This window comes from Ptiloglossa arizonensis, chromosome 6 (genome assembly GCF_051014685.1).
Source record: "Ptiloglossa arizonensis isolate GNS036 chromosome 6, iyPtiAriz1_principal, whole genome shotgun sequence".
Classification (NCBI taxonomy): Eukaryota; Metazoa; Arthropoda; class Insecta; order Hymenoptera; family Colletidae; genus Ptiloglossa; species Ptiloglossa arizonensis.
In genome coordinates, this window is record NC_135053.1 from 4481910 (window position 1) to 4495757 (window position 13848).

The window sequence follows — 13848 nt, forward strand, 5'->3', positions numbered from 1 at the left end:
TAAGTTACGCTATCACAAACTTATAAATTTAAATATACTTTGTCAAATGGAGTAAGAAAATTTGATAGAAATTCGATAAAAGTCATATAATTAAATTAAAAAATTATTAGCACAATTAGTTCAATAGTTATGACAATGCATAAGGGTTCCTCAAAGGGTGCGGCCGTACCTGTTTCCGCAACTTCAGTACCGATGCTCCAAATGCTACGAGCACGGCGGCGTTATCGTAGCATTGACGCGAGGCATCGCGCTCACTCGATTTTCGAAGAACTGTCGTAAGTTTCGAGTGCATCGACAGCAGACGGCGCAGGCCGCAGTAAAATATCGTTGCGTGCGACTGTGCGCTGTTGTGACACGAAAAACCGAAGCAATGAGAACGCTAATCCACGACGAAAAAAGAGTGACTGTCGTACCCATTTAGTTTCATTTTGTTGCGGGTATGTAGTATATATGATATAAGAGCAGCCAAGAGAGTGGGGGGCGTTTGGTCTCTGCGCTCTCGACACGCTTTCAGAAACAAATTCAGATTGAGGGAAACTTGCGCACATTCGTTGTTGACTATTACCTTCAGATATTCTACATGACGTGCCTCAAACTTCAACACAAGGTCATATCCAACGATCGTGATAATATGCTACTTTGTACTAAATAATATGTCGAAATGTGTATGATCACCGTTTAAATAATCTGATTTTATCCCCTTTTGCTTTGTCGGTACATCACGCTGGATGTGGTTTAAGGAAAGTAGGTAGTACATCCTTTCTCACCCTGGTATATTTTGTTGCATATCAGTGCCAAATAGAAGTATTGGTATATTGTACTTACTAAAATAAATAAATAAATAAATAAATATATATATGTATATATATAATAATTACAATGAAAATGATAATACATATACATTTTATTGTAATATTATTTGATAGATTAAGAAAATTAAATAAATAATTATTATGGTTCATATTCTAGTTTTTGCTTAGATACATTAAAACAGTACGATTAAATTGATAAACAAAAAAATTATAACATTCGAATTCGATTTGCTTTTGTGCGCTATACCAGAAATTATTGTAAATGTTACTAACATGAAAAGTTTTTCTTTTTATGACTTTTTTCAATCTATTTCAGAAAATTTGTTGTAAACTTTGAAGTTTAAACTCTTTCATTCTTCCAATAGTAATTGGTTTTTAAATTATTACTTACATTATTGATATTTCAAAATATGATTTGGTTTGAGAATGTAATTCCTTAGGCAATAAAATATTACTATAAAAATAAGTTGTATCATTATTTTCATTATAATTATGACTAGTTTTGTTTCAATAAACAAACCTCGTTGACACTTGGATAAACCAGTATATGCTTCAAAAATGTTTTGTGTTTAATATAAACAATTTATAAACACGTCATGTAGAAATAATTAGTCATATAATTTTTCAATTATGACTTATTGTTTTATGTATGACAAAAGCCAAATACTAAAATACAATTGTAATTATTAGTCAATAATATGTAAAAATTTACAAATCAATTACTATATAATAATATAATATTACAAGTATAGTTTTGTTTTTAGTTTTCACAGGTTTACTTTTAATGATAATTATGGCTCCACCTACCCAGGATATGGATATAAACAGCTCCTTTACTCTAAATGACAATTTACCAAATAATCATTCCTCAAGTAATAAATATTAATATTATATGACATGAGAGGTATACATAAATAAATATATTTGTAATTAACATTCATTATCTATTTATTGTTATACAAATACTGAACTTATATGTAACAAAAAAATTTATGCATTATATTTTCAAAATTAGTATTTGAAATATGCTATATACCTCTCATATAAACTTATAGGTATAAGATAATTGGTTATGATCTTAATTTTAATACTTTTTGCAGAAAACTTTTATAATAAAGAAATTACAATGACCAAAAGAAATCAAACAAATTTGGAATGGATACATAATGATTCTATTAATGTATCAAAGAATTATGAAAACCAAGAATTTCTTGATAGTCAACCTATTAATGTTAAGTCATCTGACGTTATATTTCCATGGCTTATTAAATTTAATAAAGTGATGTGTTCATCTGTGGGAAGTAGAAGTTCTCAGCTATTGCAGCGTTTAATTTCTCTTTACACACAGTAAGATCGTGTAATAAATTGCATTTAAAGTTTTAACAAAAAAATTGCTTATCACTACAAGAAATAGAAAACGAGTAAATGTCAGTTTTAAACAAACTATTCATTAGATGTTATAATTTTCATTTATACACTTATAAGTAGAAATTAACCATATAGTAATCATACAAAAAGGTAAAGAATAAAAGCAACAAAAGAAAACAAATATATAGAAGTATTATCAAAAAGCATACAATAACAAAATATCATAAAATTAAAAATTAAAGAGTAAATATATAAATTAGAAGCTATTTAACAAGGTTTGTTGTTTGTGTTGTTTTTTTGTTGTACACAAAACATAATATTGTGGTATTATTATTATATGGTTAATTTCTGCTTAAAATTTTTTAATCTATTTATTCTTATCATTTTAATATATGACTGAGAAATAATAAACATTATATATTTCAGGAATATTTTAAGTAGCATAAATACATATTGTGAAAAAGTACTCCATATTATACAGTTAAAAACTCATATAAGCAGTACCTTAACATTTTTTCACCTTTACTGGCATGAGATTAAAGAGGTACTATCAAATGTTATTTCTTTGAAATATAATTCATGTAAGAAAGTATTGAAAATTTACTAATAAATGGTTTTGCAGTATGTTGGTGATTGTGATTCATATTTAAATGCAATGTCAGTATTATTAGGAATATATATAGATATGGAGCTTAAAACTTTTAGATATACTAAAGATTCTTCCTCATTAATTGCAAAACTTCTTTCAGTATTGTGGATTTATTTAGGTATGTTAAAATTAATTCAATATCTTTGTAATTAGAAATGTGAGTAGTATTATTATATAATATTATATTTTATTTTAGATTATTCAGAGAAGTATATCTTCAGAGTGCTACTTAAACTTAAGCATATTACTAAGAAATATACTAAAATATGTGACCCTATATTCATGTATGTAAAATAGTCATTTCTTGAATAATTTTTCTTACAATTTTTTTAAAAACAAATTTTTCTACAATTTTTTCTTATATTAGGAAAAGTTTCACCAGAGTAAGGAGAAATATAGAATCTTTGACAGATATAGATTATGTCAGATATTTACTTATTTTAAAAATGTGGAAAAGAATGAAGGGAAATTTTGAAGAAAAAAAAGAAGCAAATAAAATGGCTTTAATGATCCTAGGTCCATGCATACCAAAAATGCGTGATGAATTATTAATGATCATACCAAAACCACCTGCAGGACACGAAAATGAAACACTTTGGTTGCTACAACCAAATGTATTTGATTTAAAAACAGCATGTACTAATTTCTTTGCATTTGAAGATGCAATATGTATTCAATTTAAAGAATCTCATTTAACAAAAAACTCAGAGATGAATAATTTCCAAAAGTCACAGGTAATGCCTTGATACTGTAATATGTCATTTATTTAATACATTTTGACTTCCAACTTTTTATTTATTACATTTATAGATTATTTCATCATGTGGTATAAATTATATTCAAGAATATAGTATAAACTATGAATTAAACAGAAATGAAATGAGCAACTTACAAAATAATCATTCCTTCCAAAATGCAGTACAGTATAGTGAACCAGCTAATCAAAGTTTTCTTGCAAAAAGAAGGAACAAATATAAAAAATATAAAAAAGCATCAAAATTAAAACCTGGTGAAATAATATTAATTGATTTAACCAAAGAAAATGAGTCATTAAAAGTAAATAAGAGTAAGAAAAAAAAATCTAAAAGAAAATTAGAATGGTTAAAAATGACAAAGAAAAAATATAAAGTACAAATGCAAGTTAATGAAGTAAAATGTAGAAATCAAATGAAAATTGCTGATTCCAATAGTACAGAGAATTCAGAATATTCTGTGGATAAAATTCTTTTAGAATATTTACCAATTTCGGACAATAAAGTTAGTGAAAGTACAGAAAGTTGCTGTAATTCAGTGGAACAAGAACCACTCCAAGATAATACTCATTATATTAATTCTCAAAATATACATGATTACATTTGCAATAAAAGAAATAAAGATTTAAAATGCATGTTTCAGCATAAACAATGTGATATCTGTACTTTATCGTTGAAACAAAGTGATATACAACACAACAGAGTTTTATCTTTATTGAAACTTTTAAACACTGTTGGACAAAATATTAAAGAACCAAAAACCATATTAAATCTATTTAAGGAAAGTAGAGAACAAAATATAATGTCTTCTCAACATACACTTTTTTCTAGTTGTACAACCAATGAATCTAGTGAAATAAATTCTCAGGGTAAGGAAGAATCATTTTCTCAACCAAAAAGTTCCACAGAGACAATACTCTTATCAAAAGAGTGCCAAAATAGTATTACACAATCTATAAAACAAGAGTTACCAATAAGTACAGATTGGAATGTGACAGAAGCTGATACTTTCTGTAAAAACGAATCTGTGTATGTACAAAATGATTGTCGTTTAGATGATTTCAAATCAATAAATAGTTGTTCACAAGTAATAGAATCTTCGAAACAAAAAGTCTCGTGTGATGTTCATGAATGCACATGTTGTTGTAAGAAAATTGAAGTAAAACCTTTTTCCTATCATAATTATAGTGTATTTAATATGACAAAGAGTGAAGATACGTCACAAAGTACAATGCGCGATAACATTACAGATAAGAAATCAATTTCCGATCAAAATATAATGTGCATGCTAAGTGATCTAGACAAATGCATGGATGTTTTAAATCATATTGGTGAACATATTATGACTGTACATGCAGAAAAACAACGACTAGACTGTTTAGACAACTCTGACATGTGTTCAGTTTCCACTACAGTTTTTGAAGATCAAATTGCAAAATCATCATTGGGTTGGGCACAAAATACTAATTCGTTAATGAATTCAGAAAAACTCAGTAGAATTCTAGAATTTTATGGAAAGAAAAAATTCTTGAATGCATGCAATTGTAAAGATTTTTATGAAGAAGGTAACCAAGCAACTAATGTAGTGTTAACTCAACGAAAATGTGAATTAAACAATTGTAAAAAACTAATGATTTCAACATCACAACCAAAAGAATTACATTCCTGTGAAAAAGATTGTACTACTTTTTCTGAAAATAAATTATTTGAAAGTTTTATTTGTAGTCACATAAAATCTGAATTTGAACAGTCCGTTAAAGAAGAAGACAGTGAAAGTTTTGAAGTTATAACAGATAAACTACAGAAAATAAGTGAACATAATATTGCCATGATAACAGATAATCAAGCACATACAAATGAATCTTTAGTGTATGATCTAAAAGATACCGAAGATCCAAATCAAGATGTACATTACAAGTCTACATTACAAAATTTCTCGCTGAAAACTGATATAGCAAAAACAAATTCTATAGATGAATTTGAAAATAATGACATTTTAGATAGCATTCTGAATGGAGATATGACTATGGAAGACGAACAAGAAATTTTGGAAGATTCACAATTCTCATTGATCTCACCAATCAATTATGATAATTCAAGTAATGTGTTAAATTGTATTTCAGAATTTTTTTCAGAAACCGAACATACATATAGAAATGAAAAAAGAGGGAGATATATTACTTCAGACATAGAAAATTCCACAACACCATTACCTGAAGGTAGTCTGGGAACAACAGGAATATTAAATTCTCTATTGGATTTTGAATTAACAAATATGGATTCTCCTCCAAATGATTTTATGTATTCAAATGTACAAACAGTTAATCCGCGATTAATTAAAAAAAGTTTTGAGGGAGAAATTTTGTCGATAAATAATATTTCGGAATTAAATTCTCATATGGAAAAAACGGTACCAGCTAATAAAAGCGATATAGAAGATATGTTTACACAAAAGAAGAAGGAATTGCGTAACAATCAAAATGATTCTTTTGACAGTAGTGTGAATATAGTTGGGTTTGGATTAAACTCTAATAAAGAAGAAGCACTTGAATTTTCTTCTTTAATTAAAAATATACCTTCTTTCACTGATCAGTCAACTATTTTGGTCAATTCAGATAACATATCTACTGAAATAAAAGAATCGTTACCTAAATGCAGTCTATCCGGTCCTGTTGATACGCTTAATACTGATACTACAATAGAAAAGTCTTATATTTTTAAAAAAGAAGATATGATTAACCAAGCTCAATCATTCAGCGATACAATAAATCATGTTTCATCTGATATATCTACTTCCAATGACATTCCATCAAATGCTTTAATCAATTATACAAGTCAACGGAATGACTTTTTATCAACACATAAACATACTTATATGGAACTTAGAACAAGTCCTTTAGTGATAAAACAACATTTAGATTCTGACTTATTGTCTTCCACAGATTTAATACCTTGTGATACTATTACAGCTTCACAATGTGAACTTACAGAATGCGAAAATTCTCTGAAGCAAAAAAATATACAAAAAAACATACAACACAGTTGCAGAGAGGGGCAAAATCATATTATGAAGCATAGAATAGAAGTTAATGCACAGTCTAGATCATCTAAAAAGAAGGTAAGGTACAAAAAGAGGATTAAGAAAGAGGCGAAAGAAGAAACATTACCTACATCTATTGTTCAACCTAATCAAGATAAATTGAGCTTAAGTTATTCACAACTTACTGTTATTAATCCTTTGAATCATAAGGATGTCCAAAGCACATGTGAATTGCCATTATCATCATTTCACACGCCATACCATCAAAACTCATCTCACACTTTGTGTACATCTAGAAATATGTACAAGCAATTAAAGTGTGTAGGTATTCAGCAGTTGAGAAATATGTCACCACGAAAGCAACAAATTTTATTAAACTTTCATGGAGATTCTACAATAGATGCAATCTTCAAGGAAGATTCTAAATTGGAGAAGCCGCAACACAATATGGAAGATAACATCTGGGAAGATTCAAGTGTATTGTATAAATCTGTGGAAAAACCACATACATTGAAAAGCAAAACTTACTGTAAGTTTTCCAAAAGAAATATAAAAGTTGATACAGATGTTACCAAAGTGAATCTCACTACAGATAAACACATAACTGAAATTTCAAATAATGTTCTCATTAAATCTGGTATCAAGTGGACATTACAGAACATGGATGCACAGTCATCAAAGTTTATTAAAACACAAAAGGTTACAACACTAAATGAAGAAACGCCCCTGAAGAAAAGAAAATTAGTGTCTAAGTTCACACCAAGCTTAGAAACAAATACAATTGTTTGTTCTGTGAATCAGCAGGAAGCGCAAGAAAAACATTTAACTTCTGTGAAGAAAGGTAAATTTATTCTGATACTTTCTACATTTTGTTTTAAATATAAAATGGTACTTATTTAAAATGTTTATTTTGTTTTTAGTATATTTTTAGTGTATTATTATTTTATGTACATATTATTTGTAATATACATTTGTGCAATTCAAAATTTTAATAAGGTAAAATTATTTTTGTTCAATTTAAATTAAAGTATATATTTAATTGAAAACTAAAATATAGTTTTGATATACTTAAAACTATTTAAGTAAAAACTAAATATAGTTTTGTACTTTCATAAATCAAATTCATTGTTAATATACATCCTAAAAACAAAATGAAAATAGTTTCTAATATCTACATGGAAGATCAACACTGGAAGATTTTATTTCAGTAATTTGAGTGACTTATAACTACATTGTGATAATAATCCTTTATATCAACAAAAATATAATTATACATAGTCTGATATGAATTTACAGTTCAAGACTGATATTTACATTTAAAAATTGTAGTATCGCAATATCTAAATAAGTAAAAAAGTGATAATGTGTCATGTATTTATATTGTTCAACAAGATTAAGAGACTTAAAGTATAAAATTTGTATAAATATCTAGAACACTTTGTTATATATAAGTATGTAATATTAACCAGGTAAGTTTATCCCATAGATTCATATAAATTTCTACACAATTTTTAATTACAACAGAAAACTGTAAAAAATAATTATCATTTGTTTAAAATTGATTGAAATAAACTTCAGTTATTTGAAACTTTTAATAATAGACACTAATCCTTGTTTGGATTTTTTCTTTTAAATAAGATTATTATTTCTTTCTTAGAAGTTATTAATGATATAAAATTATTTTATAGCAATTACGTTTTATTTACAGGTTTTATATGTACAAATAGAAGGAAAAGTATGATAGGTGAGTACACGTAAAATGTGTACAGTATTTCTAAAATAAGCCTTATCCACCCTTTAACATAAGCGAGTGTTTTAATTATACTTGCAAATAAATTTTTATATGATTTGTAAACTTTATAGAATGGAAAAATTCTGGTAAAGAAATGTCGAAATCTATATGCAGTTTCTTTACAATAAAATGAATTTATGATTTTCAAAGATTTCAAGAATTACTGGTACTAATAAAATAATCATATGAATTTTTAAATTGATGCAGTCCATGTGTGCAATCCATTATACTGGAAACTCAGCAAACACAAGGTTTATATGTTAATGACCAGTTAAAGCTTAATTATATAATCATGATAACTACATTATCTAAAAGTTTGAAGTAGGATTAATTTATTATAATTGTCATGAAACATCACTATTTTACATATTTTTACGGATTCAACAAGGTAGAATTTCCATAATTCTAATGTTTGTTCCAACTTATAAAGATTACATTATTTTATTTGTAGAATAACATGTAATTGGAAAAAGATTCTATATTATAAACATACTTTTAACCCTTTGCACTCCTTAACTTTTTCTTTACCTATCAATAAGTTACTCAATTAATTTACAAAATACATCAAAAGAGAGGGGCTTCAAGAAAATTGTATTGCAATAGTGCAAAGTGTGTAACAAATATTTATTTGATTTATATATTCATTTAAATTGCATTGTATAATGTCGAGTTTAACTCAACATAGAAGTTGGTGTAAGAAATGTAATATCAAGTCACACTTGACAGAAGAGTGCTAAGGGTTAATAATCATATTGTGATTACGAGACTTTTCTTTTCAATTTCAATAAACTTCTATTGTATTTTTTTTATTTATCTACAAAAGTAATTTTAAGAGATGAAACGTTTATTACAAATTTTATTTGCCCGATTTAGTGTTAGTATAATAGAAATTTTCTAATTATATTTTTTATAATTGTTTAAAAAAAATTATAACTTTTGTTATCGTATATTAAAAGTCAGATTAGAATTTCTTACCAGTAGAGAATACAAAACATAATTTCGCGTCTTAAAATGATCATATAATTATCTTTAAAATAAATATATATGTACTTTATTGAATTTGAAATTAAAAGTGTCGTTGGCTATTATATTACATATTATACATAAAAGTATTATTGTATTCTCTAGTAATATGTTACCTCCAAAGAATTTTTAAATAATGGGGTTTGTCTTGCAAAAATTGTCTATTTTCAGTACAAACAAAGATACACATTGTGATTATGCATGTTCACTTAAGAATTTTACTTTTCAGAGTGAAATTCTTCAACAAGCATGTAAAACATTTCCAATGATTATTTATATGTCCCATATTTAATTGTTCAGATCTACCAATTTTTCTGAAGTACTTGATTTACACATGTATATAACTGTAAATAACCATAACAAAGTATGCTTTTAAACATAAAGTTTATATAAGAAAGAATTTCATTGATCTCTTCAGCAAGTTTTAGAATAAATCCTTTGTACAATTTTGGTTATTGTTTTACTTATATTTTGTATGGTTATTGTTAGGTTTCTAATGGTACAAATTATTAAACTCTAAGCAAATATTTTTAACCATCTTTTTACTAATTCATTGTAGTTTTATGTTGAGGCTGCCTTTTATTATTTACGTTTATTTTAGATTAAATACGATACAGTATTTTTTTAAAGTAACAATATTAAAAAAGATATAATAGGTTGTTTAATAAGTTTTATCAAACGACAAAACTTATTGAGCAACTTAGTACTATACTGTTCAATAAGTTTTATTGAATGACAAAACTTATTGAACAACCTAGTATATTACCAAATATTTTTTTAAATTAATTTAAATTACATGACAAAGTGGGGAAAGTGCATTAAACTGCAGCATGTTAAGGGAATGTTCCACGATTTTGGATTTTAAATCTTTTTTACAGTAAACAAAATTAGATAATGATATCAATTATTAAATCTTAAAAGATTAGCTCAAAAAGTATTATCTATTTAAAATTCTCAAAAATAAATTATTAGTTGTCAAATAAAAGAAAATTAATAATAGAGTAATATGCAGATAATATAAAGAAATAATGAATAATTTAAAAAAAATTGATTGTATTTTTACATTATTAGTTTTCGTCTATTTTTATTGGTGATGTGTAAATCATAAAATACAGAATATATTAAGCAACATTACTTAATGCTATAAATGTTCCGTTATTATTCATTTGAAAATGAAAAACAAAAAATAATTTAAAGATTTAGTTATATTTATTATTTCCTTCTCCTCTTATTATATAAAAATTACAAGAATAAATTTTGATCGAATTTAACAATAGATACTACTTTTAGAGCAATTGTTAAGAAGTTTTAGCTTTATTTAATGTAACTAATAAGCTAGAAGTAATAATGACAAGACATAACTGTATTATATTTTTTGAAAAAATTCATTCCTAATAATTAATGAAACTATGTACTAATTTTTAGAAGAAATTGCAAAAACACTCAATGCAAATAATGAGTAGTATTAATGTAGTTGCTAATACTTTTTTTTATGAACAAAATTGATCAAGTTTTTTTAAAAAAGGCAAGGGTTATTGAAATTTTTTAATAGACAATTTTTTGCAATATTTATAAATTGTTACTAAAGTAGTAATGAAATTATAAATATTGTTTTCAATCTAATTATCAAATATGAAATAGTATATAGTTTCATATTAACAATATAGTTCACTATTTACTGTTTAAAATTTATAAGACAATTGGAAAGTCAAACATCTAACAGCTTATGTTTATGTGTACTGTTTGAATTTTGACTAGTTTCCATTTGCTATTTACAATGGTAATATTTTATAGATTTCAAACTTTTTTGACTGATTTTACTGATTTATTGTTTAATTTTTTATAGCATTCTATTTTAGTTAGTAGACATTCCATGTGATTATCTTATTACAAATTTTTCATTAACTAATTTCTGGGATTACTCGTAGCCATATTTCCAATTAAATTATAAATTATGTAATAAAATTATTACTTTTCTATTGCACTTTACAAGTAATGAAAATATCTTAGGTATAACTGTCCTTTAATATTCAACAGTATTCTTAAGTATAGTATTAACTTGAAATTCAACCATAAAAAAGTTATTCGCCTATAATTTGTATAGAAGCGCAATAAAAACTATTTTATATCTGGAAATTCGTAAGTAGTAAGATAAGTATAGTGGCGCGATTAGCCTTTTGTATTTTATAGAGCTGTATTATTATTGGAATATTTAAGGACTGGATTTAAGAGACACCTATGTCATTAAAAAAATTGCTTATTACAAAAAACACATTAATAAGTCATTAAATATAAACAGCGCGTAAAATAAGACAAAAGCATACATTTTTAGGTATTTATGTTGCACAAAGGAAAATCTACTTACAAACTCTCGCTTAATTCCAGCAGGTAGATATAGAGTTTTCATAAGATATTCCCCGAAAATCTGGTTTTCTAACAACATATTTTTTTATATCACTAGAAAATTATAATTATTAAAAATTGTATGAAAATTTATACACCCGTATACGTATTCGATTCTATAAACATGTAATAACACACTTTATCTCATAGAATTAATCTATTAGTGGTTGGAGGTTCTTTTGAGTTTTAAGAGGCTACATTTTCCTACTTCGTTGTTAAACGGTATTTTGATTAGTGGTAACAGACACGTATACTCATGGTGTATTATTGCAATTATGTAGGTTCTTTTTCCGTTTAAGAAAAAAAAAACAGGCGCTGGAAAATAGAAAAATGTATAATTTGGTATACTAATTAATGAAAATGCAGGGTGATTTATTATATGCACACCTTTCATAAATGGATTGATATTTTTCGTGTTGCCTTATCTGAGGATTAATAATAGATTTAAAAAATTTCATAAGTAGAACTGAATAAACTGCTATGCAGATTAATAGAAAGCTGCACATTTTATTAATGAATCATTGTATTCCCTATAATACTGTACATTGAATATATAAATTGTTTAAAACGTGATTTTGCGATAATAAAAACAATACTTCCATTAGTATAATTAATCCACGTTATACGTTCTTACTAAAAATAGAATAGTAGAACAACTTTTAATTTAGCCAATTATTTAATAAAATATTCGTGTCATATATTTAAATGGTTAAATATGTTTTATAATATGAAATGTTTACACAATCGTATAATCAAGGCATTTAAAGATAGCTATACGTAAACGAAAATTAATGCCAATGAAATAATTACATAGTTTTCAATTGTCAAAACATTTATGTATGTGAATATAATATTAGGAGCCTAATAATACGTTTTTTATGTATGAAAAATGAGATACATGTGCCATTATATTTGATTGTACAACCATATGTAAAAGTATAAACATATTCTGTACGCTGATACCAGTTATATTTCGTCATTTTATATGGTTTATGTAACTTACATAAAGTATGAAACTATATTAGATAACCCACAATGTACAATGCAGAGACTGAACAACAGAATAAAACTCCTTTTTTAAAGAAATTATTACAATTAAAATTTTCTTTTTACTTTTTCCAATCATTAAACACTTCATATCATTAGAACTATTATTTAAAGATGTTAATATGATAAATCCTTAGAATTTTGATATACATACAAATATTAATACATAAACAATCTGAGGATTTATCATAATAAATAACTTTAAATAACAGTTCTAGTATTCACAAATATAAAATAATATAGAATTATAATATTATTTACAGTTTTGCAGAATTTGATAAATATATTCCAATAATTAAATTTCTTGTTATTTCATTACATAATTGATATTATGTATATTAATTGTTATTAGGAGATTTAAATACGCTTAAATGTTAATATATTTACAATTGTTATACACAAAAAGTTATATACATTTTTATACATCTTTGAATTGAAAACAATTTAAATTTTCGTGACTCTTCCGCTTCCTTTAAAACTGTAGTTAAAAGTATTTTTCATACACAAAAACCTGAAACTTTTTTAATATATATATATATATATATATATATATATAATCTATCTCGAAGGTTAAAATAGTTTGATTTTTCCGTATAACTTTCATATGACGAGTAACTATATTAAATTATAAAATGTAGTGTGCAAAAATAATAAAAAAAAAAAAAGAAATCATTGATATATATTTGATAGAAGTATATTAAAAATACAATTTATATAATATATTGTAAAATACAGTCATGTATTACCATAATTGAAATTAAAATCTCACGGAATTATGGTTTTAGGAAACAAACTAAAAAAATTATATATAAAAAAGGTATTAATGAAATATTGGAATGATTACCCTGTTAGAAATTACTACGTCTAAACCCTAATCGCAAACGTAAAATATTTACGCTAGGGACGTAAATTTGAGGTAAATGTGTTTGTAATATAATTTTTTTAAAAGAATCCAGTCTATG

The 13848-nt window shown here is 25.5% G+C and overlaps 1 protein-coding gene across 7 annotated transcripts; it reads left to right on the forward strand.

The window, feature by feature from the left end:
* The first annotated feature begins 221 nt into the window (after positions 1-221).
* LOC143148305 (uncharacterized) lies at positions 222-9906 on the forward strand. Of its 7 annotated transcripts, none has more exons than XM_076314528.1 (10): positions 222-744; positions 1577-1684; positions 1913-2159; positions 2607-2724; positions 2803-2947; positions 3026-3113; positions 3197-3563; positions 3640-8090; positions 8330-8664; positions 9666-9906. In XM_076314528.1, the coding sequence occupies exons 1-8, from the start codon at positions 729-731 to the stop codon at positions 7519-7521; spliced, it is 4971 nt and encodes a 1656-aa protein (XP_076170643.1). In that variant the 5' UTR covers positions 222-728; the 3' UTR covers positions 7522-8090; positions 8330-8664; positions 9666-9906. The 7 variants fall into 7 exon arrangements, with proteins under 7 accessions (XP_076170643.1, XP_076170642.1, XP_076170645.1 ...); XM_076314527.1 differs by lacking the exon at positions 9666-9906 and having other exon boundaries at positions 8330-8365; positions 8485-9561; XM_076314530.1 differs by lacking the exon at positions 9666-9906 and having other exon boundaries at positions 222-748; positions 8330-9561.
* Positions 9907-13848: the final 3942 nt, after the last annotated feature.

Excerpts from the sequence above, each read along its gene's own strand:
- LOC143148305 (XM_076314528.1), top strand. Across the intron at positions 2,948-3,025 it reads AGTATTGTGGATTTATTTAG|ATTATTCAGAGAAGTATATC; the intron begins GTATGTTAAAAT and ends ATTTTATTTTAG. Across the intron at positions 3,114-3,196 it reads ATATGTGACCCTATATTCAT|GAAAAGTTTCACCAGAGTAA; the intron begins GTATGTAAAATA and ends TTCTTATATTAG.